At 35.3% G+C, this 27,844-nt stretch overlaps 3 protein-coding genes and 1 non-coding gene across 4 annotated transcripts in view; 3 read left to right on the forward strand and 1 right to left on the reverse strand.

The window, feature by feature from the left end:
- Positions 1 to 27,844, reverse strand: part of LOC140747443 (EF-hand domain-containing protein 1) — a 63,194-nt gene that overhangs the window by 18,024 nt on the left and 17,326 nt on the right. Inside the window, exons 4-9 of the mRNA XM_073079900.1 lie at positions 16,630 to 16,793; positions 8,089 to 8,185; positions 5,695 to 5,782; positions 2,258 to 2,408; positions 1,367 to 1,436; positions 21 to 137 (exon numbers count right to left, since the gene is read on the reverse strand). Of these exons, the coding sequence (XP_072936001.1) occupies positions 21 to 137; positions 1,367 to 1,436; positions 2,258 to 2,408; positions 5,695 to 5,782; positions 8,089 to 8,185; positions 16,630 to 16,793 (687 nt within the window). The remainder of the gene's footprint in view (positions 1 to 20; positions 138 to 1,366; positions 1,437 to 2,257; positions 2,409 to 5,694; positions 5,783 to 8,088; positions 8,186 to 16,629; positions 16,794 to 27,844) is intronic.
- On the forward strand, positions 18,364 to 18,437 carry TRNAN-GUU (transfer RNA asparagine (anticodon GUU)). The gene has a single exon. It is a non-coding gene; the product is annotated as a tRNA-Asn (tRNA).
- LOC140747438 (uncharacterized) lies at positions 19,973 to 24,134 on the forward strand. The gene is made up of 2 exons (XM_073079892.1): positions 19,973 to 20,505; positions 23,304 to 24,134. The coding sequence occupies exons 1-2, from the start codon at positions 20,067 to 20,069 to the stop codon at positions 23,735 to 23,737; spliced, it is 873 nt and encodes a 290-aa protein (XP_072935993.1). The 5' UTR covers positions 19,973 to 20,066; the 3' UTR covers positions 23,738 to 24,134.
- Positions 24,570 to 27,746, forward strand: LOC140747399 (microsomal glutathione S-transferase 1-like). Its single transcript, XM_073079830.1, has 2 exons — positions 24,570 to 24,575; positions 26,945 to 27,746. Exons 1-2 carry the CDS (start codon positions 24,570 to 24,572, stop codon positions 27,347 to 27,349), a joined length of 411 nt encoding a protein of 136 aa, XP_072935931.1. The 3' UTR covers positions 27,350 to 27,746.

Consider the following 27,844-nt stretch of genomic DNA (forward strand, 5'->3'; position numbering starts at 1 on the left):
GTAAATGCGTGTATTCTTACCTTATTTGCGTTGAGATTGTACTTGATAATGTCCTTGTGCGGCGGTTTTGGCATCAGACCAAAACACGACTGTAAAGTGTCTTCGGGGGCACCGATGCCTATGTGCGGCGGGAGAGACTGCAAGATAATGCGTGGGGGACAAGATAATAGTAACTTGTATCTAACTTTACTTATATCATATAAAATAACATATGCGATAAATATTTTGCCATATTAAGGATATTGTGTATATTACAATTATTTGTGTTTGATTAGTCAAGTAATAATATATTGAGACTTTTCTTTAAAGTATAATTATCTAAACATGATGGCCGAATGTATGATTGTTCTTTTAATTGACAGATGGCTTATTAGCTACCAAATATATTTAAACAAAATTAAATTTGTACCGAAATTATTTGATACGAATAAAATTTAAAAACATTTTAGTCAACACCATTATAAATATAAATGAACATTGAGAAGTACGTAGCTTTACACTTAGTCCGTGAAGTCAGATGCATAGAAAATTCGTCATAAGGTATGTTATGAAGTTACAATCTTAAAACTGGTCGCCCTTTCAAAATAATGTAATGTTCAGCGAATTTTAAAACCTCCCTTCTGCTTCGATCTGCACACTGTAATTTAATTATCGGGTTTCCTTCACGAACAGTGTGCTTCAAATTAGTTTAAAATTTATAAAAGTAGACGTAACGAGCAGGGAGTAATAAAACGGGGGAAAGTTTGGACATCAAATTTGATTCCGTTTCTGTTGGTAAGTAATTTGACTTTACAGACATTACTTTTTATACCGTCTGTTGCCAGTTGTGGAACAAATGTAGCTTTGTCGGAAAAAAACTTTTGCTTTAGCCAATATAGTGAAATCTTATCAGTGTTTAGGTAAAGTTTCAAATTTGTTAGTTTCAAGTGTTTTCGAAGAATCGCGTGCAATGTGTTTGAAAGACTTCGTTGAGACACAGACATGAGGTTCAAAGGAGGAATTAAAAAAATAGTATAATAATTTAAGCCTTCGTTTAACTTAGTCTTAGTTTCAAACTCACTCACTCACTCACTCAATATTTTAGAATTATGCCAAGATTTCTATATACAACGCACTCATGGTCATAATTATTTATAGAGACAGTTTAAGGGTTTTTATCCTGTCACGCGTGTTTACATCCGCATGGGTGCCATTTCATCTTATCGTTTCTTACGAACACGAATACGAGTCGCGAAGAGACTGCAGCGAGTTATGTCATGTGTGTGAGTGGGACACGCGTGACATGAACATGCGTGACAGGAAAAGCGCCCTAGAGTAATAAAATACAAAAATTCTAAGACAAAGTAAGCTAATAAATTAAAGTTACCTTTGCAAACTCCTTTTTGGTTTCATGACGAACTTCAACTGGTGGAGGCTGCTCAATGTCTAACATCAACCTGTGTATAATTTGCACAATATTATTTACTAAGTTATAAAAGAAATAATGCTGATATTTACTGTCAATTCATAAAAATTAAAAATTCGGTAAGCATTTTTTAATCTGCAATAGAAAAAATAGATTTATTAAAAATAACCATATACAACACCATTAGGCATTACTTGGCTTTTGTATCTCGTAACTTTAAAGTGAACATAATAAGAATAAATAAAAATAAATAATTCAACGTACATCTACCACCCCCATAGATCATACAAAAATTGGGCGGCTTTAAGGGATTATAAAGGATGAAATATTGCAAGTAATTTGTATAAAAACAGATATAAAAGAAGCCATGGCTTACGATGTAGGGAATGTGAAGAATTATTACTCAGTGTCATAGAAAAAAATCCAAGGCGGAGAAGATATTTTTGCGGGTAATGACCTAATGACCACTTGGTGACACATTATCCTGTTATATTAATCACCTTCACGTAATCGTCTTAAAGAGAATCGCATATTCCAGGAAAATGTTATTGTGACCATAGTAGTATATAATGAGGATTTCAATATGTTTGGGATAATGTATTTCAACCTCCAACACTGAGGGTCTTGGATTCGAATCCCATTTTCGACTTTTAGTATGTAATAGAAATGAAATCTCATGTTCCCAATGATGTCCTTATGTAATTTTAGCGTTAATATAGTATTTTAGTTTAATATGGAGTTAGTCACAAGTGTCCATGGGCGGCAGTGACTACTTTCCTTCAGTGAGACTGCATGCTTTTGTGTACTTCAATTTTACACAAAACTATCTTGCATTATGTGCTTTTCACAAACCTGTAATATTTCCTGGTGAAGTTGTCACAGTCGTATATGAGGAAGCGGCGACCGAGCACGAATATAGTCTGACCAATGATCAGGTCCTTTGGACAGTAGTATTCGGTTATTTCTGCATCTGTGGTCTCCATGACGATCGACGGGAACGACACTGCGAAAATAAATACAATAGGGAGATTGTCACTTCAATTCGATACGTAATAAAAATGGGCTGTACGGACAGATCATTCACGAATATTTTATGGTGTTGCTGTTGACTAGGTTTACATAGTGTTATGTGGCTAGACTCTAGACTATCTGTGTTGGTTTTGGCCACAACGACATAATCGTATATTCACTAATAATAATATTAATATTGTAGGGTTTATGGTTATTAGTTATTACGATCGTTTTCACACAATTTCGCACTCAAACACAACTTCAATTCTTCTCGTGAATAAAGCAGATGGTGGAGGTGAGGCTATAAATCTAGCAGCGGCGTCTTTTCGTCTACAGGTTGCGAGTTGGTTACTACTTAAAAATACCGATATTAATAAAAAAAAAACTTTTAATGTAATGCGGTCCATTAGCACTTTGTGAATGGATACAAGCAAAACACAAAACAGTTAAATCATATTTGTATGTAGAATCATTATTTAGCTGTCTATCAGACTGGAGTTGAACTCTGAAACCTCAGATTATATTGTTGCATACAAAACGATTGCTCAAATATACCATCAATTAAAATTTAAGCCACATTATGGCCCGTTTGTGTATCTTTATATTGACTTCACACATACCTACCTATTACAAAAATTTAAAACTGTGAACAAAGCCGGACACAAAAACTAATAGTTAATACAAAAAATACAAAAATATGCATTTCGATCTGACATTTCGTTGGATTTAATCCGCTGAGCTGAGCTGGTTATTACTGTAGTCGGCTTAACTTCAGCATCCCTTTAATTATAACTTGCAAACGAGAAATTAAACATTGCTGACGGCAATATTGCGAAGAACATGAAAATAAGAAGGTTAATTTGTGAGTTATTGCTGTCATCTTAGAACTGTTAAAGGCCTCGGTAAAGAAACCAAGCTAGCAATTTTTGAGTAGTTTGGTATAGCCTTTTTGCCAAGTGAAAAGTATGAGCTATTTCTATCAACATGAGCTTGTTTAAACGTCTTTTGTCACTTCTTCAAAAATTGAACTGATTGATTTTGTTTCGCATTTGAATAAAATATATATTTTGATTTTTTTCTATTACTAAACTATAAGTAATGAATTTGTAGGTATATAAAATGAACACTAGACTAATATTATGTTTTAAGTATTATCAATCTGTAATAATACTATTAAAGTATTAGACACCTGCGAATATATTATGTTGAAATACAAAATACACTACAACTGTGGATTACGACACAACAGCCGTCATCGAGCCGATTTTCCAAAAGAATAGCTTGATTTTTAAAGCGACGTAGAGAAAATTGTATCCACTAAAAGACAAGCTTTAAAACTGTTACTATCCTATTAAATAAAAGTTAAATCGAAAATTGTACACATTTTCGTTATTGTAAAAATTACTTTTCTTATCGCAATTCGAATCGAAATCTGTGTTAGAAAACCAATTACGAGGTATTCGTTTATGTTTTAATATAATGCCATTGTTTTATTTAAATCCTTCTCAATATCAAGGTGGGTAGATCTAAAAATTCCACACAAGTTATTTTTTTATGTAGCTTTTTGCGTCCAGTGGTCGTCTTGCGTTCGACGTGTTTATACAGACATTCTGTATCTACTTTCTCACTCCTTTTACCGTGTGAACTCACCGTGCTACCGCGAGTGCTGTGTGAAGTGTATAAATACCACTCTTTAGGAAGACCAGACTGTCCCTACTTCGTTGATCAACGTGACAGTGCCGTGCTCACCCTTCCTGACAAGGTTCGAGTCTACATTTCGGAAGGCAAGGTTGGTGGTTATATCTACTTATTTACTAGGACAAGGATTACGTCATATCATTTTAAATCCTATTCATAATATAGTTCACTATATAGATAGGTAGACTGACGAAGCCTGGACATGTACTAAATAAATATATAACTCTAAAGGTGACTGACTGACGTAATGATCTATCAACGCGTAGCCCAAACCACTGGACGGATCGGGCTGAAATTTGGCATGCAGGTAGATGTTATGACCTAGGCATCCGCTAAGAAAGCATTTTAATAAATTATACCCCCAAGGGGATAAAATAGGGATGAAAATATGTCGTAACGCGAGCGAAGCCGCGGGCAAAAGCTCGTACTAAATAAACGCGAAAAACAAGATTTTATTTTATATATATTTTGTTTGTCTCTTGTTGATTGTATTTTTTTTAATCGATCGCTTAATACGTTGTAGTCTTACTATGAAGCAGGGATTCGGTACTTATAACTGCACTGCTCAATGCACGTAATACTAGCATCTTAAACTTTATTTATAAATAACGTCGATTTACTACCTACGTAAAAGTTCCAAAAATTTTAATTGTAAAGATTCGAAATTATCGCAAAATCTTCAACAATGTACGACTATAAAAATATTCGACATCAGATATCGTATAAGTACATTGCACTTTCTGGTTTGGTGCCAGATCAAGGGTTTCAAGCTCCATTTAATTTATGGCGGTGCGAGATATCGATCGTAGTTTAGAGGACAGCGAGTAAACACATCTATGGTTAGGTTACGAAAAAATCTTATGGTGAAAATAAATCTATGGTTAAGCTTAGGAAAAGTTACGGAGATAAAATGGTGTTGTTTTACGTTTGATATTAAATTAGGTGAATTTAGATTTCTAAGATGGGTTCTAATGCTTGTGCCAAGAATGGATAATCTTTTTAAAGTTTGGGTATTTAATTAATGAAGTTCTGAAGGTGGTAGGCCCCTCTGTGGTTCGACTCCGGCGACACCAACGCCACACCTATTTTTGCCTAATAACAGCAGTGTTAAATGCCATTGCGTTCTGGTTTAAATGTTTTACCATTCAGAGATACCTTTTTGAAGTATTCCAAGTTAGTCCTCAGGGGCAGCGGCGCATCTGTGGCCGACTTCAGGTAGGAAACTAATCTTATCTGGGGTTGATTACAGATGTCCATGGGCGGCAGTAACCACTTACCATCAGATAGACGCTCGGCTTGGCATGCTCGTCTGCTACTAATAGATTACAAAAAAGTCGCGGTCCGTGGGTTTCCCTTTGAATCTAAGCTGAGAAAAAAATTTAGCCGTCTTAAATATGCCGCGGGCCGGTTTCTAAGCCGAGCCGGCCACAATAGGTCTGTGGCCAGGCTTGTATATGGTTTATGTGTTCACCTTTATATGTTTTACGGCATGTATTGTCGTGATCCTAGTTTAGGGCTTTTAGTGCAGAAAGCGTTAATACCTATCTATTGGTAGCAAAAAAGTTGGTAGGTAAACTTACCTGGTCGTTCTTTCCACTTCTTGGGAAGTTTCGTTTTCTTAAGGAGTAGTGGGAACGGATCTTTACCACCTCTTCCATCGTGTAGTTCCTATAAAAGAATTACTTTTTCATTGGTACGGAAAGGCTACCTATGTATATGTATATCTTACCAATCCGCGTGGCTAGGTGGTTACCATATCGGTCTGACACGCAGGGGGTTCCGGGTACGATCTCCGGCTCGCCAGATGTTAAACGATTCATTTAGATTTTTCTGGGTCTTCTCTGGGTTTTTTTATTCGTCTTTGTGTGTGTATAAATGTATCTATCGGTCTAGACAGACGGACATGCAGATTTGTGTACGTCCTCTAAGCAATACCTATACCTTTAGTCATCAACATTAGGAAGTTCTTGGGTTCAGTCCCGCAAAAGTATCTACAATAGGTGGCGTGCGTATATACAAATTATAGTTGAAACAAAAATATACAAATATCAGTGAAATTTTCTTAGTATGTGTGGTGCGTTTTACCTTAAAAGATAACTTACTAACAAACCACTAAAGATATTCGTGGACCCGCTAAGTGGCGCTATTGTACAGATTTTTTTCGTAGCGGAACAATGTCTGCCAGACTTTACTAGTTTTATATATGTACCGATATCGGTAGGTACGAATTTATATCAACCTTTGTAATTGGAGCCCGCCCTACTCTCGGATCCTGCCCAATAAATATTCATTGCTTTGATTTTCCACAGCCCAAATTTGTTGCGAAATTGGAGTCAAAATTTACTTTGTCATCAAAAGCTTTTATTATTGCAGCTTTTGTAGGACAAAATATGTTGAAAAGTGGTGTAACCGCCACTTTTAATAAAAACATTTATTTCAAAGTATAGTAATCAGCCACGAGCGACTCGAACTCGTACAAAGAGGGTTCCGTACCAATAAAAAAAATTAAGTTTATATAATTATTACTCTAATATAAGTAAAACTTAGGATTCGCGTGACAAACGGACAGACCGAGAGTACTAAATCTTAACTTTTTTCATCTTTATCTTCTTATTTATTTTGATGAATGTATGTCTATCTGTCTGTCCCTTATGAAATAGTACACCAATGATTTAATCGCCATGAAACTTTTGGAAGCTTTTTAACATTTCTGTCTAACGCATTAATCATACAATAATGAGTTCATTAATAATGTGTAAAGTCTAAAGCAATGTATGTGATGCATGTAATGTAATGTAATCATGAATAATGTAATGATATATAAGTGAAGTCGCTTTCAATATGAATATACCACTTATTTAATATGGATTTTAAAGAAGATTTTGCCTCTAATTCAAATAATAACTAAATACCGCTGTTTCCAAAGGTTAAGCTACATACCTAAATAATAAAAAAATCAAAAAAAAACCTATTAAGATTTTTTAAAAGATGTGTCGGGAATATATAAAAATAACTAGCTGACCCCGCAAACGTTGTGTTGCAATATAAAAAAAATGTTAAGGGTGAACAACCCCTTATCACTTAGGGGTATGAAAAATAGATTCTAAGAACTACTAAATATGCATATAAAATTTGGTGAAAATACGGTAAAGCCGTTTCGGAGGAGTACAGTAACTAACATTGTGACACGAGAATTTTATATATAAGATAATTTACTTCAAACTTATTATAAATTAGACTGTATAAGCAGCTTAAGTAAAATTAATCTTTGGCTACTGTCCCGCACTGCCTTCTCGATATTCAAATCTCTAAATTAAAGAGTACTTTGCATAGCTTAAGTATAGGATTGATTGACGTCATAATTTATAACGCTCACTGCTCTTTGCAAAATGCTCGCTATTTTGTTCATAACTCATAATATTTTGGTACCTTTTTGAAAAAATAATTATTTAAAGTGAAATAATATTCTCAATTTGTGTATTGGTGTATTGAACCATTTGTAGTCCGATTGTATACTATAGACTCATCATCGCCACACCTATTTTTACCTAATAACAGCAATGTTAAGCGTTGTTGAGTTTTGGTTTAGAGGTAAAGGAGCCTTACTTATCCAAGGCGTTGCAACTTACTTTTCAGAGTAGAAATGAATCTGGGGCTGGCCACATGTAGAATTCTTATGTGATATGGGGTTGTTGCAGACGTCCATGAGTGACAGAAGTCACCTTATCGATATAATTTATATATATGAGTAGGACGTACGTAAATGCGTTAACATGGGCGACAGGACTTAAGTTTTGACTATCTAATTAAAAAGTTTTAAGCAAGTAATTTTAATTGGTACACTATTCCAATCTCCGTAATCCGTTCCGAACGTATTAGAGCGGGGAAGCACATAATAATCGAACACGATCGTTGCAAATTCGCGTCATAAATCTGTTTAATTTGCTCCGGTTCAAAGTGTACGAGTAAATTACCTTTACAGCGATGGTATCGTCTTGCAGGAAATACAGCAGTTTGAACTCTTCCAGCTCCCCGCCAGGCGAGTCGCGGTTGTCCCAAACCACGTTGAATCTAAATAAATAACGTGAATGACTATAGCTCGCTACATACTTAATGGTTAATTAATATGTATGAAACTTAAATGATTATTTGCATCTTGCGTATCTGATGTCAAAGAGATTACATTTGTTTTATTTCTATTATTTTTATTGGTTTGTGAGTAATATGTCCGCCTGAAGTATGTGCTATTGCTCTTCTGTTCATAGGCGTGTATGTACTTAAAATAATAGCAAATGTAACTGGCATAACCCAGCAAGTTAGCTTTCCATTGGGGGTTCCCGACTGCCACAATTCTGATTAGAAATAGGTATGTCAGGGATGAGATGAGAAAGAATTTAGTTCACAATAGTAAGACATTAAAATATATGTTTAAGACCTCTTTCTATCGAAAATTCTGTTAATGCTAAACCAGCACCTATGAAATCGAAATATGATATACAAATAAATCAAAAATTTCTACAGCAGTATATTTGCAAATGATTTTAGTGACACCAATCAATATCGTTAGAGCCATTTGTTAATAACTGGAGCAGAAATGGGAGTGCACGTGATAAACGCTCCGTTTCCCAGCACATATGCAAAATGAACTTCCTTTCGCAGGTATATTCCCGGCTATTCGAGATATTCCCAGGGCACTATGACACGGAATTTTGTCCTAAAAAAACTAAAAATATTTCTCCTTCAAAGCCTGCGATGAATTTTCTGGTAACAAAAATCTCGGAAAGAACGACAATTACTGTTTACAATGATGTATCTATGCGTTATTACAAGATATAAGCGTATCGAAGAAATTAGTTAACAATAAACAACTCTATTTATTCTCTGACACTTTTCAAATATATAAACCTGGATTTAGAAGGCTTAACAGATTTGACTTAATCCAGTAAAGCTTACATACGAGTGCCTAAAATAACGTATTCGTATAAATTGTAGCGGTGACAGTTCTTCCAATATAAAATGGACAAAAAACACCGAACGAGCTTAACTAACCTGAATATATTTTTAACGTGACTTCACCCGGGACTGTACGTCCCACATGCCACCCACGGGCATCACACATGCACAAAATTTCCGTTTGCTACATCCTACATTTAACCGCTCATTAGTAATACTGAGAACATCGCCGTAGGCGACATCTGCGACAAAAGATACGCACAAAGGGATGAAAATATACCATTTTTAATAGACTTTCAAAAACGTGGAAGTGGTGATTTTTTTTACAAGCTTTTATCACCTTGTTAGTTCGTATGTACCTTTTTTTTCTTCTCGAGAGGAAACCTTTAAAAGATGGGTGGTCAACCGGGTGGTGCCGTGGACTCCGGGATCCCTAAAGAAACGCAACTAGCGTCCTCTCAGCGCACTGCCCCGTCTGGCTACGCCCAGGCGAGATTGACTAACCACACCGTCCGGTGTACACGACGGTATGCGACCACACATACCGCTGTCCTTCCCGGGATCGTTGGCCTGACGGTTCGAGCTCCTTCTTTTGCCGCCCGCAACCCCGAAAGCCCCTGTTAGTCGCCTCTTACGACAGGCAAGCCGTACGTAAGGCGACAAGTTCATATGTACCTATGCGAGGTTCAAATCTCGCAATTGAATTTGAAATCACTTAACGTTTAACATTTGGTTTAGATGAAAATGCATGATCATATTAGTGACGTTAATCTTTTTTGATCGTGTTTACGAAATTTCATTGACGAGTATTTTAAGAAAGACTTTGTTGCAATATGTACTCAATAGATTTTAGTATTTCGTAATACGTACAAAAACAAATAAAAGCAATATTCAACTATAGTGTGTGTACAAGTAAACATGTCGTCTGACCCCGTAATGCAGTAAATGAACATCAGCCACAGCCTCAATGTAGCAAAATGGTTCCCCGCAACACATTTTAGTCAACAGATGTTTACTCATTTTGGGGTAAAAGCGCTGGGAAGTTTGCTTTGTCGAGTCCGATGAGGGTAGGGACTATATGACATAGGTGAGCGTAGTACAAAGCTGAGTGCTGAATAATCCGATTTTAAAGGTAAATTAATTTTACTTTAAATAAAAAGTGAAATATTCTGTAAGCCATATATTGTAGCTGTAGTTCATTGTAGTATGAAAATATGGAATTTTTTGCTATTCTTACTATGGTTGACGATATGGTTACCTACTACTACCGTGGTACCCGTGTCTCTGATTGCCAAATAACACTATATGGCAGTGATATTGTCCGGTAGTGTTGTGAGATAGAATTTACAAGAGGTACCCCATCTTAGACCTCAAAGTAGCAAGCAACGCATTATTGATAAAATTCAGCATTCTCGTATTATTGTAAAATGTTAATGTGAATAACAAATAAGTACGTATAATAGATAAAGGGATGAAATATTTCCAAATTATCCAGAAATCTACGTAGACAACGCGAAAAATGTGAGCTAAATTAAAAAGTTACGGGAGTATAGAGAAACAAAATTCAGGCAAAAAATACTTCAACAAATTTCGCCTTATATCTGAATATGCAAATAGATTAAAAATATTTTGCTTACCTATATACGAAAACAAATATTTCATAACAAAATTGGAGGAAAGGCCGAAAAATAAAGATGGAGCAGGTGGTTCGCAATCGCGCGTCGAAGGGTAAAGTACACAACGCTTATAGGAATTGCACATGCATTGCGATTTTAACTAAAACCTTTTATATCTTCTCGCTATCATGAATTGTATATCTCAAATTCATTCTTAAAAGTAGACAGCTTGCTTACATTTTTGCCTTCTTCTTGAGGCGTATGACTGGTATGAAAGATTATTACAAAGTAAGCTCTCATATTGATACTGTTATTAAAAAATCAGGCAGAATGCTGGGTTTTATTAAAAGAAACACCAAAGGGTTTTTTTCTCCAAAAACAAAAATAATTCTTTACAATGCTCTGGTAAGGAGTCAACTTGAGTATTCGTCTGTAGTCTGGAATCCCCAATACTGTATACATTCACAGCGCTTAGAAAGCATCCAACGATCTTTCACAAGACACCTGGCGTTCCATGCAGCTGATATTTCACACAGAGCAACTTATGATATTCGTCTAGAACACTTTAAAATGACATCACTACACAAACGTCGCGCACTTGCAGACATATTATTTCTCAAAAAACTTTTGAGTGGAGTCATAGTTTCCAACAGTCTACTGAACGACGTTAAACTGAACGTTCCTTCTCGGTACCCACGCCATCACATTAGTAAACTTTTCCACATTCCTGCGTGTAGAACAAACATCCTCAAACACTCCCCTCTTCCTCGAATTTGCGCCGAATACAACCGACTATGCAATATAGATAAGGAATTCGACATTTTCTTTGATACATTATCTATTTTAAAAAATAAAATTTTAGCACATAAGTAGCACTTATCATCATCATCAGCAACCCATTACTGTCCCACTACTTATATCAGTAGAACTTATATCATAGTTAAATGGCACAGATCGAAACTAGTGGGCAACAGTTGCGGTTGTTTCATTATTACCATGCTCAGTCAGCATTATAATGGTTGCGTATGGTTCGATTTGTTCCATACAAATTAAAAATACAGACTAATATATAAACGTTGTTCATGCCTATAATTGGCACTCATACGAACCTTATATTATTAATACTACTATAGTGTACTTTTAAGTACTATATAATGTATTGTGTGTGTTGCTGTTGGCATGTAAATAAATAAATAAATAAATAAAATAAATAAATAAGCTTAGTTATATAGCTTGCATAAATATCCCTACATAAATGTTAAATCCGTCGATGTAATGAGATCTTAATATAAATAAGGGAGGACAAAACTTTCCAGTGCCTTTTGCTCTTTTGCTTGTTAAATGATTTTGTATTTATTTTATTGGTAACCAAAATCAAATCAAATTAAATAATTTACATCCATTTAACAATATTTTGGTCTAATTTCGACCACTGGAATAATACTAATACCTACCTACGTCTTAAATACGTAGACGTCACTAGATATAATCAAAATTATTGAATTACATGGATCATTTGAATAATCTGAATAATGTATCAAGGACCTAAAACTGGATTTACTCAGCAAAATGTTTAGGCTAGGCAAATATCCCTTTCTATTTATAGAACTCGCGTTTACGGTACATAATAAAATATGAAGCTAGAAAGTTCTTTAAAAATATGTTGTTGAGATATTTTATCATCTATGTCATGGTATAACTATATGATGTATATACAGTTTGTAGTATATACAATTTTGTTTTAGAATGTCTATACATTCCGCTACCGTTTTGACCGTTTGGCCGATAACCATAAAAGTTCGGTTTGACGACCCGCGTAGCGGAGCTATGACCATACCGGTCTGACGAGTAAAGGGTTTAGGCTGACGAATAAGGGGTTTAGGGTCCGGGTTCGCACCCCGGCCACATGGTCATTTGAATGGTGAAGTTGGTTATCTGTTCTGCGTATGGATGTTTGTGTATTCGTCTTTGTGTGTGCGTGTGTGTGGGCCTGTGAGTGTAGAAAATGTCACCTGCGTGTTGTCATATGGAGAAGATTTTAAAATATCCACTATTCGTAACTCGGCCCTAACGCTGTTCCACTCACAATATTGACAATGAAAGAAAGTAATTTTCTTACATGAAAAAAAATCTTACTTATACAGACAATTTAAATTAAATTTCATGTGACCTTACATGAATACGACAGTTTAAATGTAACACCGGATAATTTACGTAAGTCAAACTACGAGCAAAATCCGGGTATAATCACGTGTGTGGGCAGGAAAGTTCCGGAAAACTCATTAACACACGCCGGATCGGAATTCGCATTACGGGGGCGATTGCATGATATTATAATAAGGTCACCGAGCCCCTATACGTAGTTTCTACTGATTAATCCGCTTAACTACATCAACCGTAACTGTTAAGTAGAACTACGTTGCTTTGAAGTAACATCAGGTTTTAGTCGATGGTTTGACATATGATTTGATCCTTTGATTCAAATAGAACAGGTGTTCTACCTGACGCCGATTATACATGTGTTAACTTCTTTGACTAAAAGGTGCACTGTCTTTTTTTATAATATAGGAGTAACAGACGAGCATGCAGTCCACCTGATGGTAAGTGGCTACTGCCGCCCATGGACATCTGTAATCAACCCCAGATAGGATTAGATATTCCTACCTGAGGTCGGCCACAGATGCGCCGCTACCCCTGAGGACTAAGCTGGAACTCGGAAAAGTATGTCTCCCTTACCACACCCTTCAAACCGGAACACAGCAGCGCCTAACACTGCTGTTATTAGGTAGAAATAGGTGTGGTGGTGGTACCGCCGGAGTCGAACCACGAAGGGTTCTACCACCTTCAAAGTTAAGTCTCATAGTTAAGTCTGGTGTTGTCCATACCCTTCCATCGTAACAACTGCTAGAAGCTTTCCACTAGAAGTACGAGCCGCGTACGTCTACCTTAAGGTGCCTTAAGGTTACCGCATTTAAATGCGGTGTTATTACATCGGTACTATTGCAGACAGCGGCTTGAAGATGATACAACATAACAAAAATCTTTTCAATTTATCCGTACAGTGTTGATTCTTTCTTGCTCCACGTAACAGCGGAACTCACCAGAAGATCGACACGGTTTCTGACAGGGCATGTTTATGTTCTTGAATGCAGACTAGCTACTTTTAATAGCTGCGAAAGGTTTGGATACTTGTAAAACCTAGATGTACCTCAAATAAATCAAACGCTCCAGCAGACATAAAAATGCCATTGACTAGCTATCAGTGTTCCGAAAGCGACCGTTGTCAGTTAGTCATAAAAATGCAATGAAACTAGTTGCTCAAACGCGCGTTTTTCATACCGCGATCGTACGCAACGAGTGGCCCAAAACGTAATGGAACATTGGTGAATCGCCAAAACGTAATGCAACATCGATACTATCGCCCAAACGTAATGCAACATCGATCCAACCGCCCAAACGTAATGCAACATCGATCCAACCGCCCAACGGTCAAGCAATATCAATGCAATCGCCTAAACATAATGTAACATCGATGCAATCGCCAAAACGTAAGCAATATCGATGCAATCGCCAAAACGTAAGCAACATCGATGCAATCGCTAATACGTAATGCAACATCGATCCAATCTCCTAAACGTAATGCAACATCGATCCAATCTCCTAAACGTAATGCAACATCGATGCAATCCGATACGTAATCGGCAACAATCGGCAAAACGCGATTCGCCACTGCTTAAAATAGCTAGTCTGCGACGGCTTTAATATAAAATATAAAGTGGCGGGAGTAATATACACATACAAGTTACGTGACACGGATGCTTATGGATCTATCTGTTGATTGAAAACCTTTCTAAAGGCGATGGAAAATGAGCAGAATACGATGCAAAGATCTTAACTGAACGGTAACGCTGATAATGGAAATATTAAAGGTGGATAATGCTTTCGCGATTGGACTCCGAAAGCATTACTTGTTTAAAGGCAGAGCCTCACGAAGCGTGCCAAGTTAGTCCTCAGGTGTAGCAGCTCATCTCAGGTCTTATTACTTTCTATACTCTACATCTATTTGGGATTGATTGTAGATGTCTATCTGCTGTATTTCGTACCTTGCCAGCCAGCTTGTGAGCTACTTATGTAATATACGTACATAAAATTGCTGAACACAATTTAAATTATTACGTACTAGCTTTTGCCCGCGGCTTCGCCCGCGTTTAAAAAAAATAATATGACATTCTGACATATGACAGTGGCGCCATCTGGCGAAAATTAGTCGTACCAACTCTGAAACTTTCGTGGGCTCATGGACAACAACTTTGCTAAAGATCATCACTTGATAAAATGCATAGTTTAGGATTCAATCCTTACTAAAATCGATTAAAATAATCGATTTTTTGGTCCAAAAGATCGATTCTCCGATTAGTCGATCTTAGATCGCCATCCCTAGTTCCCGTGGAAATTCCGGGATAAAAACTATCCTATGTCCTTTCTCGTGTCTCAGACTATCTTTGTACAAAATTTCATTAAAATCGGTTCAGTGATTTAGGCGTGAAGAGAGACAACCAGACAGACAGATTTATAATATTAGTAAGGATTAATTAACCCTTCTAACCGACATACGACAGTGGAGCAATTGACGTTCACCTTCAAATCATAAATACGGTTATAGGTATGTAATATAGTTAGCATAATCCATCTGCAATATGCACGATACACTAATTTGACATAGATCTCTCTAGGGTGGTATCAGACTGTAGTTCATGCCGTAATTTTAGATGTAAATATATTACTAGGACGTTTAACGATGAAAGCATGCATGGAAGCTTCTTCACGCACAAGTTTCCATGCATGCTTTTGTTTTTCTCTACACCTTTTTAAGTAAAACTCGTGTTCTTTTATACTTATATGAAACGAGCGCGTAGTCACGAGATAGTACGTGACAACAGCCACCCGTGAACATCTATAATTATAATCAAGTCCAGATAGGAATAGAGCCCTATCTGAGGATCCCTGAACTAATTTGGACGCCTCGTTTAAGTTTCTTTGATGTCCTTCAAAGTAGAATACACCAGCAGTTACTGTTGTTATTGTGCACCAATAGTTGTGGCTGCAGTGTTCTGCTACCTTAAAGTCAGACCACCAAAATCAACAGATTAGAATATATTATGATGTTCACACCGACATATTAAACTACTACGCTGAAGAATTTTGATTATGTTACATCAATCAGTAACGAAATATTTGAAACGACAGACAGATCTAACAATTTTGTAACACCGAACAACAAACTGAGCTGCTACGTGGAGCCTCGGGGGAGAAGTTCAACTACTTGCTTGTCTTACCCCGAGTTCTGATTAAGTTTGTCAAACCGCGTACAGATTAATAACGTTAGGTGTGCAGATTGCAAATCCTAGATTTACAATTCGACTGACAGTTACAGAAGCGCTGCCAAGTTATCAGACAATTTATGTCGAAAATGTTTGTTTACATCAGCTAAAATCCATATTAACGTTGTGGTGATACATTTAACTGGCACTAAACATTAATTAATTTATTTATCAGTATTTTTTTGCGTTCGGTACGCATTTTGAGGCTTATTTTATTTCTACAGATAGTGCCTAATAAATTACTTAGTAAAATGTCGAAACGCGCTACTAAAACAATATTACCCGTTTTTAGATACTTGTAAATCTCTGTGTCTCTGTGTTTGTTAGCAACTGCTGCAATCTTCTTTGATGGGTTAAAAGCAAAAGGGTTTCAAGGAAAAGTGTAACCACTTTTTTAAGTATAAGTGAAAACTTTTGATTAAACAGGAATATTCTGTGAGCAATCGATACCCGAATTTGAACAAATGCAACACAGACGATCTTCACTCTCTTGTGAGAGTCCTAATTTCATTTTTTTTAATTTAATTATAAAATTCAACGTGCAATTATAGTTTTATCAACTTACGCTAGAACCTTCCCTTCATATTCGAGAAATCTTCGTAGTCGATCATCGTGAGATTTCGGTTTACTCGGCGGCGCCACCGACTTCCAGCGTTCCTTTTGCGTGTACGGATCTATTGGTAGCTCCTCTTCTTTGGACAGTTCCATACCCTGTGATTCCAGCCATTCCTGTAATTATAACATGCGATTTAATATGTTTAACGTAATACACGTGGATTTCTACCCACTACACCATTCTAAAAATATAAGCGGGTATACGAAGTAAAGTGTACCCGTGATAGGTACATAATTATTGAAAATCGGAAAGACAATATGTATTACCGTGATATAATATACCAAAGTAAACGAAAGACCGAATTGTTTATTTTTTGATAGCATTTAGGATATCGGATAAATGACGAGCCCGGTAAAACGTGAATTCTATCCCGCGCCAGTTGGATGCACAAAAAATAATAAATTAACATTTTTTGACCTAAAAATAACTATTAACGTTCTCTTGAGATGTGCGGTTTCCATTTATGCGGTTTATAATACTCGTATATGCTTATGATGATACGCTCTGCCCGTGACTTCGTACACGTAGACAACAGACGAACAAATGTGGCTACGGCCGCAATGACAGACAGACGTTTCGTCGTGATTTTCTGTTCTATATAGATACATTGCTTTGTATTAAAGCTTTTTAAATAATTTGATTACTTGATGATAGTGTTGCAATTGATATTTAAACCAGTTCGCCGTAACCGATTGAACTGAAGTTTTGCAAATTCTTGTTATGAATAACGAATCAGCATTAGATCAGTTCTTCAATCTAAATCTAATATGGCGAGCCAATAACTATTTATTGTATCCTCATGATGTGGGTATTAAATGAATGGATTTTCTCAAAAGAATACGAAATAAATTTCGTTCCTAAAAAGTTAGTTTAAACAGTTTTTATTTTCAATACAAATATAAATGTATTGTTTTCAAATTTTAAGTAGTATGTAGGTACTTAGCTGATTATATAGGTAAGACGAGAACAAATTTCATTATCCTATAAGTAAATATATTAAAGGTGTGTCTCAAAATTTTACACTTTTCTTTACCAATAAGTATCATAAAAAAAGTAATAACTACATATTCATTCACTTAATACTCAGAATTTATTTTCATATTACAATATTTAATTTCGTCTGTATATCCAGCTGAGTAAAACAATAGTGCTTATAATATAAAGTAAATATGGTTAGCAATGTTTGCATTTTAAGATAGCTATTTTGGAATGTACATTGACTCGAAGACAGACTCCAGACAATTATTTGGACACGAATAATGCACAACTCCATTTTCTTGGAATTGAATCGGATGGAGGTTTCCACCCCGTCATAGAGACTTGTACCTCTATGAAAATCAAATAACTTAAGTAGTTGGGTACCTACTGTGTCTACTATACCTACGGTATGTATTAGAATGTCTCTTTAATATAATAATTTGTTAAAATTTTAAAGCCTACAATTTCAGGGTAAGGTTTAAGAATCTGCCATACTCTACTTATGCTAAAACTAATAACCTCTACCTATGCGCGTGGTTTTACTGTCACTGAACTTATTTATTATGCTAACAGAACTGATATCTGTTCAATATGTACCTAGATATATAAATTTATCATATTTAAAATACATAGAAACTGAATAATTATCTCTATATTATAACGTACATACGCGGACAATAATATAATTGAGCACATGTGGGCAGTGCCTCCGTGGCGCAATCGGCTAGCGCGTTCGGCTGTTAACCGAAAGGTTGGTGGTTCGAGCCCACCCGGGGGCGAGCAAAATTTTGCTCCATACAAAAAATATATAGATTTTATACATTCTCCAGCTTAAATTTAATTATTTTTTTAAATTTAATAATTACGAGGAAAATTCTCGACGAAAAATTATATTAATAACCGGCGAACTTCACAAACAATTATATACGACGCACGCACAATATGGTATAATATTAAAATATTTTTGATATTACAGTCAACATGCATTACTTCATTTATAAATAAGTATATTATATTAAATAATTGTACAAGTAATTATCAATTCTTATATTTCAATCTGTTTTAGTGAAGATTAGATTGTGTTATCACAAGTGTCTATATCAGTACTGGCGTAGCTAATTAATGGAACAATATGTCTTAAAAGTCTATTATTGTTATTCCTATACCTTTACAACTTTATTACACTTACGCTGTCTTTAGTATTTTCATCATTGTTATGCTTTGCTGTTAAGTAATCAACAGGCGTTTAGTATATTAGGCGTACAGTACATTAATATACTTAGTTATAATATAATTAAACTGTTATTCGTGAAAAAATCTGTAGGTATGCTTCCATTTTCAGTTTCATTTTTAAACGGTTACCGAGCATTCTAGACAAAAATTAAATTCGGATAGAGTACAACGCTTGTGGAGTTTTATTTTAATAAAACTAACTTTGAACTCTCAACGACTCGCAAAAAACGTATACCTCAGCTTTAGGTATGTTTGTATATTTGCAAGATGATTTTCCCGTGCACTATTTTACATAAATAAAGTTTATTAAACTTGTCCCAGCTCGTTTCGTTTGTTAAGGAATTAATAGTTTTTAATAACGCAATATATATTTTCTCCATGTCTAATTCATTATTGAATATTCAATTTACGATTTTTACATGTTTTTGGTCCGACTGCTACACCACTACAATCACTTTGCGAAAGATAAAATTGAAGATAGCTAAATCTGAGGTTTCTGATTTGAAGAATTTTTGAATAATAATTAAAATACTGAAGAATAAAAGTATGTCTTGTGGGGTAATTAGAAGTATAAAAACGCATGCGAGCCATAATAGTCATAGAAAATTCATATACTTAATTTTAATTAAAGTTATTATTTTAATTATAAGTAATTATAGTTATACAAGTCATATACAATTAATAATAAAAACTTAATATATTTGTTTACTTATTAACTGCATCATATTTTTAATACGCCATTAAATTAATAATAATTATAAACCCGTCAAATACCTGAAAATAATAATAATAACCCAAGTATTAAGTATAAATCATATAAACAATTTCTATTTTATAAAATAAAATTATAGCCAACATGAAACATTTATGATATTTAGTTTCCCCTCATAATGATCTTGCCCTTTACCCTGAAATTTTGTATGTAGATAAAAATGATATAAATGTACAACGATGTGTGAGTACACAATTTCCAGATTTATAGCAGCAAAAAAGCGGTAATGTAAGGTAAAGAATAATAGGTATACTGTTACGATGTTGTGTAATAAAGTCCGAACGTTTAACATAATATTATCCGAAGACCGAACGTTCTAGCGACCATTCGGTCGACGTCCACTCGAACGAGCGGTCTCTTGCGTCGTAATAATTGTAATACATAATTGTGTTAATAAATCAGAATGGTCGTGTCTCTAAACAATCCGTTAGTGCAAACGTACATCGTGTACTCCGCGATATTAGCTCTGAAGTTACTGTCAGTGGGTACGTTAACATCACTTGTTCGCATGACGAAAAAAGTATTCTCGAACCCGGAGGACGCCAAAGGTCTAGGTGGGAAGGTTAAGTTCGACGACCCGGCTGTCGAGCGAACGCGGCGAGCGCATTTGAACGACTTGGAGAACATTCCGGCTTTCTGGATTCTGGGTGCTTTATACGTGACGACAAATCCTGCTGTGGCGTGGGCCACGCTTCTGTTCAGAGTGTACACGATTAGCAGAATCATCCACACGATTGTCTATGCTGTGGTTCCGATGCCGCAGCCAACTCGGGCGATTGCGTACCTCATCCCGTACACTATTAAGTGGTATATGGGAGTTCAAGTCGTTTTGTTCTACCTCAGTGCTTTGTAGTGTTGAATCTTGAATGTACATAGTGGCGCGTTTTGCAAAATCTTTTTATAATAAATATCTTGTTTTGTTTTATGCAATAAAATTAAGCTTGGGAATTGTTTTCGTGTAATTATGTGTTCATTTTTTATTTTGTGTAATAAAATTTGATATAAAAATACAGTAAAACAGGTTTGGTGTATCATGTAGTTTTATTTCATGAGGAAAATAGTTTTAATTAAATTCTTGATGATAAAAACACATTTTACTAAACATTTAGCAGTCTTAAGAAATCTGCATAAACATAACGGAATTTGTTGTACCACTTTTTCTCCAAAGCGTAACATGCTTTCAAATAATGTTAGATATCTAGATGGATATTCAAATAGCCTGTATATCATACTAGAGTTTATTTTAAGTAGGTCAATGTAATTCGAATTGGATAACTGCTTAAAATTGTTATTAATTGCATATTCCATAAATTTATTCTATGCAGTATGTACTTTACTATTTATGTTAGTCTATTTTATAGTCACTGGCACCTAACTATTGTAGGTAGGTATATAATTATATTCCTCACATAATAAGTATATCAAATTAATATGCGAAATGCATTTTAATTATATATTTATTAAGTATACACTTAAACAAATGTTGGCTTAATTAGTAATTGGCCGATTTTATCAACAGATTTATTGATAGGAAAAAAGCAAAAATATATGTTTTAAAAATACTGATAGTGTTCATACGATAACGATTGTAGTTTACACAAAAAAAAACATTTCTGTGCTGGTCATTCCGAAAAAAACAATATAATATTATCGAGTTAGTTATTTTTATCTCATTAATTATCATATTATTATTACCTACTACTGGTGTGCGCATATTACATAACAGACGTAGGTATAACAGATATATGATATATTTATTAATTTGCCACATATCCTACAAGTTGAAACGGGTTATAATGTATCAAAGTAGTTTTAAATGTTGAAGGTGTTATTTTTTGTCAAGGTTGAAGAGATCGGAGGAAGAATTCTTAATCCCTTTTTTTGTTTCGACAAGTAATAAATTTTGTTAAACTATGTATATTGGAGAAAAATATTTATAAACATTCTGTAGATCTGCTGATGTACCTTTTTATAATATATGAGTCGCAGGTGGGGATGCAGTCCACCTAATGGTTAGTAGCTACTGCTGCCCATGGACATCTGTAATCAAGCCCAGATAGGATTAGATTACTACTTGAGTTCGGCCTCAAATGCGTTGCGTCTGCGATCCCTGAGGTCTAATCTGGAATGCCTGGAAAACTACATTTCCCTTATCCTTCAAATCATAACACAGCAGCTAAGCGCTGTTGTTGTTAAGTAGAAATAGAGGTAATGGTGGTGTCGCTAGAGTCGAACCACAGGGGGTTCTCCTTGCAATGGAGATGGACAGCAAAAATCTTCACCGAATTACAGTTAATCACATCTGATTATATAAGTTGCCTCATACTCAACCTAACGAAGATCAAACCATCGACAGTGCCTTTGGTCTTTTGCTACACAGAAGGAGTCTTCAACATTCGCAAGGTTTTGAAGGAGAGCTCTTTTTGTTAATTTAAAACCCCCATGTCAAAATGTTTCAAAAATGATTCATATGGAAGTTTATTCCACCTTTCATAATATCTACACAAGTACCTATATCTACAATCATACTTAACTGATGATAAAATAATGACCTAAGTATTTTGCCTCAATTATACTATACTTATAGTGATTCCAGGTTATCGATTACAGAACAGACAGACCCAATTCTTCTGCCATAAAATAAAATGCGGTTAATGGCCCCGCGATCGAGGTGGGTTGTCCAAAGTTGTGTACAAAGTAGTTTCCTTTGGTCCAAATTACGTTTCATTCATGGAAGGAACTAGCCAAATTCATCGCGATTAATCTTTTGCCGAGAAAAGTGCAAAGTCATAACAGCCAGTTAACCTATTATCATGTATCCTCGCGATCTGCCAGCGTGTGTGGGCGGGCTCTTAAAATCTATAAAATTTCTTTAACAAATGAACGCGGATTGGTTGAAATCTGAACATAATAAATATTACCATTATTGAACAACAACAAGGGGTTTTTATTATTAATAATAAATAGTAGGTACTACACCTAGGTACATTTTAAATTTTATTACTGCATTTTATTAATAATTCTCTTCAAATATGGGCACAGAGAAAGAATTTATTAGATTTTTTGCAATATTTTTCAAGGTTACAGTTAGACTTTTTTCTTTAAATACCGACATCTTAAATCATAATTATGGTACTTAGTTTAAGAATGGTACGTAGGTATTACATTTTTTATCTTTGGTCATAAACATTTTCGTAGCATTGCAATTTCATTTATTTTGTTTTTAAGAAAAAGTTATGTAGAATAAATATAATATGCAATATCATGCGTATAGAGCAAAATTTACAGGAGATTAAATGTTAGATAAAAAATGTGTTATGCAAAACATACATCATACCTATAGAAATCTAAAATATCTTCAAACCTAACAACTACAACACGGCCAGCGGACGCTAATTTACTATAAACACATCTAACGATGACTAGCTCTATCATCTACCTATTCGCAACGCGTTTATCTCGTCCAACAACACAGAAATTCAAGGAATATACACATACGATACAAAGTCGCATGTGAACAAACAATTTTAAACCTAACATTCGTGTGCGCAGTCTCGCGCAGTGTGCACGTCGCCTCGCGTTACTATTTATTACTGTTTATTGAGTCCACAAAAATAAAACATGGCTACATTATCGCTAGCCGAGCCGGCTGTTCGTTCCTACATTCTGTATTCAGGTATTTTAGCCCTAAAAGTGCTGACAATGGCCGTGTTGACGGGAAGGGTTCGATACCGCAAAAATGTGTTCGCTAACGAGGAGGACGCTAAAAAGAAGAAGGGAGTAGTGAAGTATGACGATCCGGACGTCGAGCGAGTTCGCCGCGCGCATCTAAACGACTTGGAGAATATACCGGTATTTTGGGTGTTGGGGGCTCTATACCTCACAACGGGTCCTAGTACGGAGTGTGCGACTATGTTGTTCCGTGTATACACTGCGGGACGTATTATCCACACATTAGTATACGCCGTGAAGCCAATGCCCCAACCATCGCGCGGCATCGCTTACGGCATCCCGTATCTAATCAAGTGGTACATGGGAGCGAAGGTCATTATGCACTACATTGGTGCTTTGTGAATCAAACATTGTCAGTTTTATTACAGTATTAAATAATTTTAGTTGCCTATGTGGTTTTAATTGTATTTAACTTCTTAATAATATATTGACTCTACTTAATAGTCACGGATGTAGACTTTAATCTTTAGTATATGCAACAAAACCTATAGTCAGTAGGTACTCATTGCTGTGTCGACTTGTTTGTATTTTGTATTAAATTCATTAGTATTTATTAGACCTGAAAAGTATTTTATAATATTAACTCTGCAAGACAATGTAGCAAGTAGAATTTATTGTCAATTACTTATAATAACGTATTTCTGCATAATGAGGATAAAAATGTATCATCGCCTGAACCTTCAAAGGTTATGTGTGTCATAAAACACGTTTAACATAATAAATCGTCCGCTGAACTTGACCTTTGAAATGTTTTCTTTCGGTTATGACCTCGCCCGTAACAGTTTGTGACAAAAGTGTTTATGTAATTGGATTTCATGAAAGAGCAGTAACTATATGTGGAAGTAATTGGTTCTGAGAAGGGGAATCGATTCCCCATAACAGTTATCTGCTAATTTAAGTGGGCTTACGACGACAGCAATGAGGCTATTTAATGTTGAATTGACATCCCATTTGCAACATTGATTTAGGTTGATTCTGATGACCTCTATTCTTAAAAGGAATAGATAAAGTATGTTTACAGATTTCTTTGAAATGCACAGAAGTGGGTTTATATTTTTCAATACCATAATTCCGCTTCACTTATTTTTCTCATATTAAGTACCTATAGAGTAAAAGTAGCAAACGAGCATGCAGGTTTTTTCTGATGGTAAGAGGCATGTCGCTCCTCTAATTAATGGAGGTATGGAGAACTACCTGAGGTACGTCACACATGCGCTGCTACTCTTGAGGACTAAGTTGGAATGCTTAGTTGGAATATCTTTCCCTTACTACAACATTGAAAAAACAGCGATACTTAACAGTTCACTGTTACTTTTGCAAAAACAGGTTTGGCGGTAAAGCTTCAAGGTGGAACGGCGAGAGTAATGTAGTAACATTTTTGTCCTTCGTTCAATTATTATAACTTTTAACCTTTTTGTGTTCGTTCCGTTTATATAGATTTATTAAGATAAGACCATCAGTAAATAATAAAAAGTTTTCTAAATTGATCGTTACGATTTCTTTATCTTGTAAACAAGTTTATGTTCAGTAAAAGGCAATTATGTTGGAATCATGGGTAAAAACGTTTATATAGGTATTTCTGAATCATCATCGTCAACGGCTTATTGTCTAAATATTATTTCCTCACGTTGTTTTCCTTCACCTTAAAGGGAAGTTACCTTAATAAATAGGTAGATTTTGTATTTCTGTACCTATATCAAAACATAAAATATAAGCCGAGACACATTACTTGTATCTATCTATTTTAAGCTATTCGATAAGGTGAAAATGCCATATAATATTCCAACTGAAACAAAACAAAACTATCGATTCTAAATTTAGATCTGAATGACGTATAAGTTATTGTCCTCATCCACTATAATGAATTAAAATTATAGGCACTCAAACCAATTGAACATAATTTGTTTACATGCATAGTTTCTCCAATTTCAATAGCTAGGAACTTCAGGGGGGCTAGCCAAGTTGACATTCTACAGTCGCTTGCGCTGTAGAAACGCTATAGACACGCTAAAATGTATGAAATTATCAATGATCACGTGATCAAAATAGCGAAGTAGAAAAGTCGTAGCCAAGTTACACGATAGAATAGAACGCTAGCGATTCTACAATGCCCATGTCATTGCTTTTTTCCATACAAATGACAACCTTTGACAACCTATTGACAACCTTTTGATTTTTTTGTCAAATTTGTTAGCGAAGCGTATTCTAAGATAAATGTCATAGTGAGCGATCGCGCCGACCCTGTAGAAAACGTAAACGCTAATAAAATGGCGAATTCTTTATCAACTGTTTGTCACTTCACTACGCGCTATCACTGCATTATAGACTTTAATTACTTTTGACCATTTGAAAATGTATACCTACTTTAAATTTGTTGAAATTTGAATATGGCTCTCTATAACTAGTGTATCCTAAAATATTATAGAAATGAATTGCACAGACGTTTTTCTATTTTAAATTAATATGAACATATAATACAATAGATAAGTAGATAGGATAGAACTTAGAGTTATTCCAGTGCTTAAATAAAAATATTGTCTCAGTTTAACTGTTTTATTGAATCATTATTAATCCTTCTCATAATAAATTTACTTGTAACTAAACAATTTATTTAAATCTTAAAAGAAAAATATAATATTAATATCCGTATCCTTTTTTTCATTATTATCTCCTGTTTCTCTGCAATCTCCCTGTCTAGGCATAAAGCTGGTAGTTATGAGGTTTATTTGTTGAGATGGCATGTATGGTATACACCCAGTGACATACCCATTTATAATTATTGCCTCCTCGGAAGCCGCTCCTACGATGGGAGAAGATCCTGAGTAGCTCTCCTTTTGATGAGCTTAAAAGTGCGGGTGGATTTCATAAGCTCACTAGCAAGCCCATTGGGGTGTCCTTGGTGGGATATGACGAGTATATGATTTTAGTTTATTTGTCACTTCCTCTTTCCCTGTTGTCTCTGCGGCATCAGCTATCATGCAAAGCATTTTCGATTGGAAGCGTTGTGTGATGTCCAAGTTTGAGTTGGATGCGGTTCTCCAAAGCTTAGATCCATATGACCATATTGGTTTTAGTATGACTTTGTAGTAGTCAAGTTTGTTGCTGAGAGACATTCGTGCCATGAGCCAGTAAATTTTACGAAGTTGGACGTCCAGATATTTTCTTTTGGTCACATCACAAATTACATGCAATCGCTGTTACTGCCATTAGTAATATCGTTATAAACAATAATTTGTATGCTCTTTGTAAACAATCACCAATCACCATAGTTACCGTTCATAGACATTATTAAGTTTAGTTTTTGCAAATAGTTTTAATTAACAAAATACATGTACTATAAAATATGGTATATTTTTTATGTATATTATGATGTTATATTTTAATATTACTATTAAATAATTAATCATTACCATGTAGGTATTTTGGCTGGTGTAGAAACCAGACGATATTGTATTTGACGGCACATTGATATTAAATGTGATCGCTAACCATAGACTTATCGTATATGTAGAATGAAACTTGCTAACGAATAGAATAGAAAACGAATAGAATGCAGGTATTTTAGCCCTAAAAGTGCTGACAATGGCCGTGTTGACGGGAAGGGTTCGATACCGCAAAAATGTGTTCGCTAACGAGGAGGACGCTAAAAAGAAGAAGGGAGTAGTGAAGTATGACGATCCGGACGTCGAGCGAGTTCGCCGCGCGCATCTAAACGACTTGGAGAATATACCGGTATTTTGGGTGTTGGGGGCTCTATACCTCACAACGGGTCCTAGTACGGAGTGTGCGACTATGTTGTTCCGTGTATACACTGCGGGACGTATTATCCACACATTAGTATACGCCGTGAAGCCAATGCCCCAACCATCGCGCGGCATCGCTTACGGCATCCCGTATCTAATCAAGTGGTACATGGGAGCGAAGGTCATTATGCACTACATTGGTGCTTTGTGAATCAAACATTGTCAGTTTTATTACAGTATTAAATAATTTTAGTTGCCTATGTGGTTTTAATTGTATTTAACTTCTTAATAATATATTGACTCTACTTAATAGTCACGGATGTAGACTTTAATCTTTAGTATATGCAACAAAACCTATAGTCAGTAGGTACTCATTGCTGTGTCGACTTGTTTGTATTTTGTATTAAATTCATTAGTATTTATTAGACCTGAAAAGTATTTTATAATATTAACTCTGCAAGACAATGTAGCAAGTAGAATTTATTGTCAATTGCTTATAATAACGTATTTCTGCATAATGAGGATAAAAATGTATCATCGCCTGAACCTTCAAAGGTTATGTGTGTCATAAAACACGTTTAACATAATAAATCGTCCGCTGAACTTGACCTTTGAAATGTTTTCTTTCGGTTATGACCTCGCCCGTAACAGTTTGTGACAAAAGTGTTTATGTAATTGGATTTCATGAAAGAGCAGTAACTATATG

This window comes from Epargyreus clarus, unplaced genomic scaffold, assembly GCF_041222505.1.
Source record: "Epargyreus clarus isolate Ecla_fem2 unplaced genomic scaffold, WU_Ecla_fem_2.2 ptg000014l, whole genome shotgun sequence".
Classification (NCBI taxonomy): Eukaryota; Metazoa; Arthropoda; class Insecta; order Lepidoptera; family Hesperiidae; genus Epargyreus; species Epargyreus clarus.

Coding starts and splice junctions, on each gene's coding strand:
- LOC140747438 (XM_073079892.1), top strand. CDS start 20,067: ATGGTCGTGTCTCTAAACAATCCGTTAGTGCAAACGTACATCGTGTAC. Junction 20,506..23,303: donor AGTCGTTTTGTTCTACCTCA/GTGCTTTGTAGT, acceptor CATTATCGCTAG/CCGAGCCGGCTGTTCGTTCC.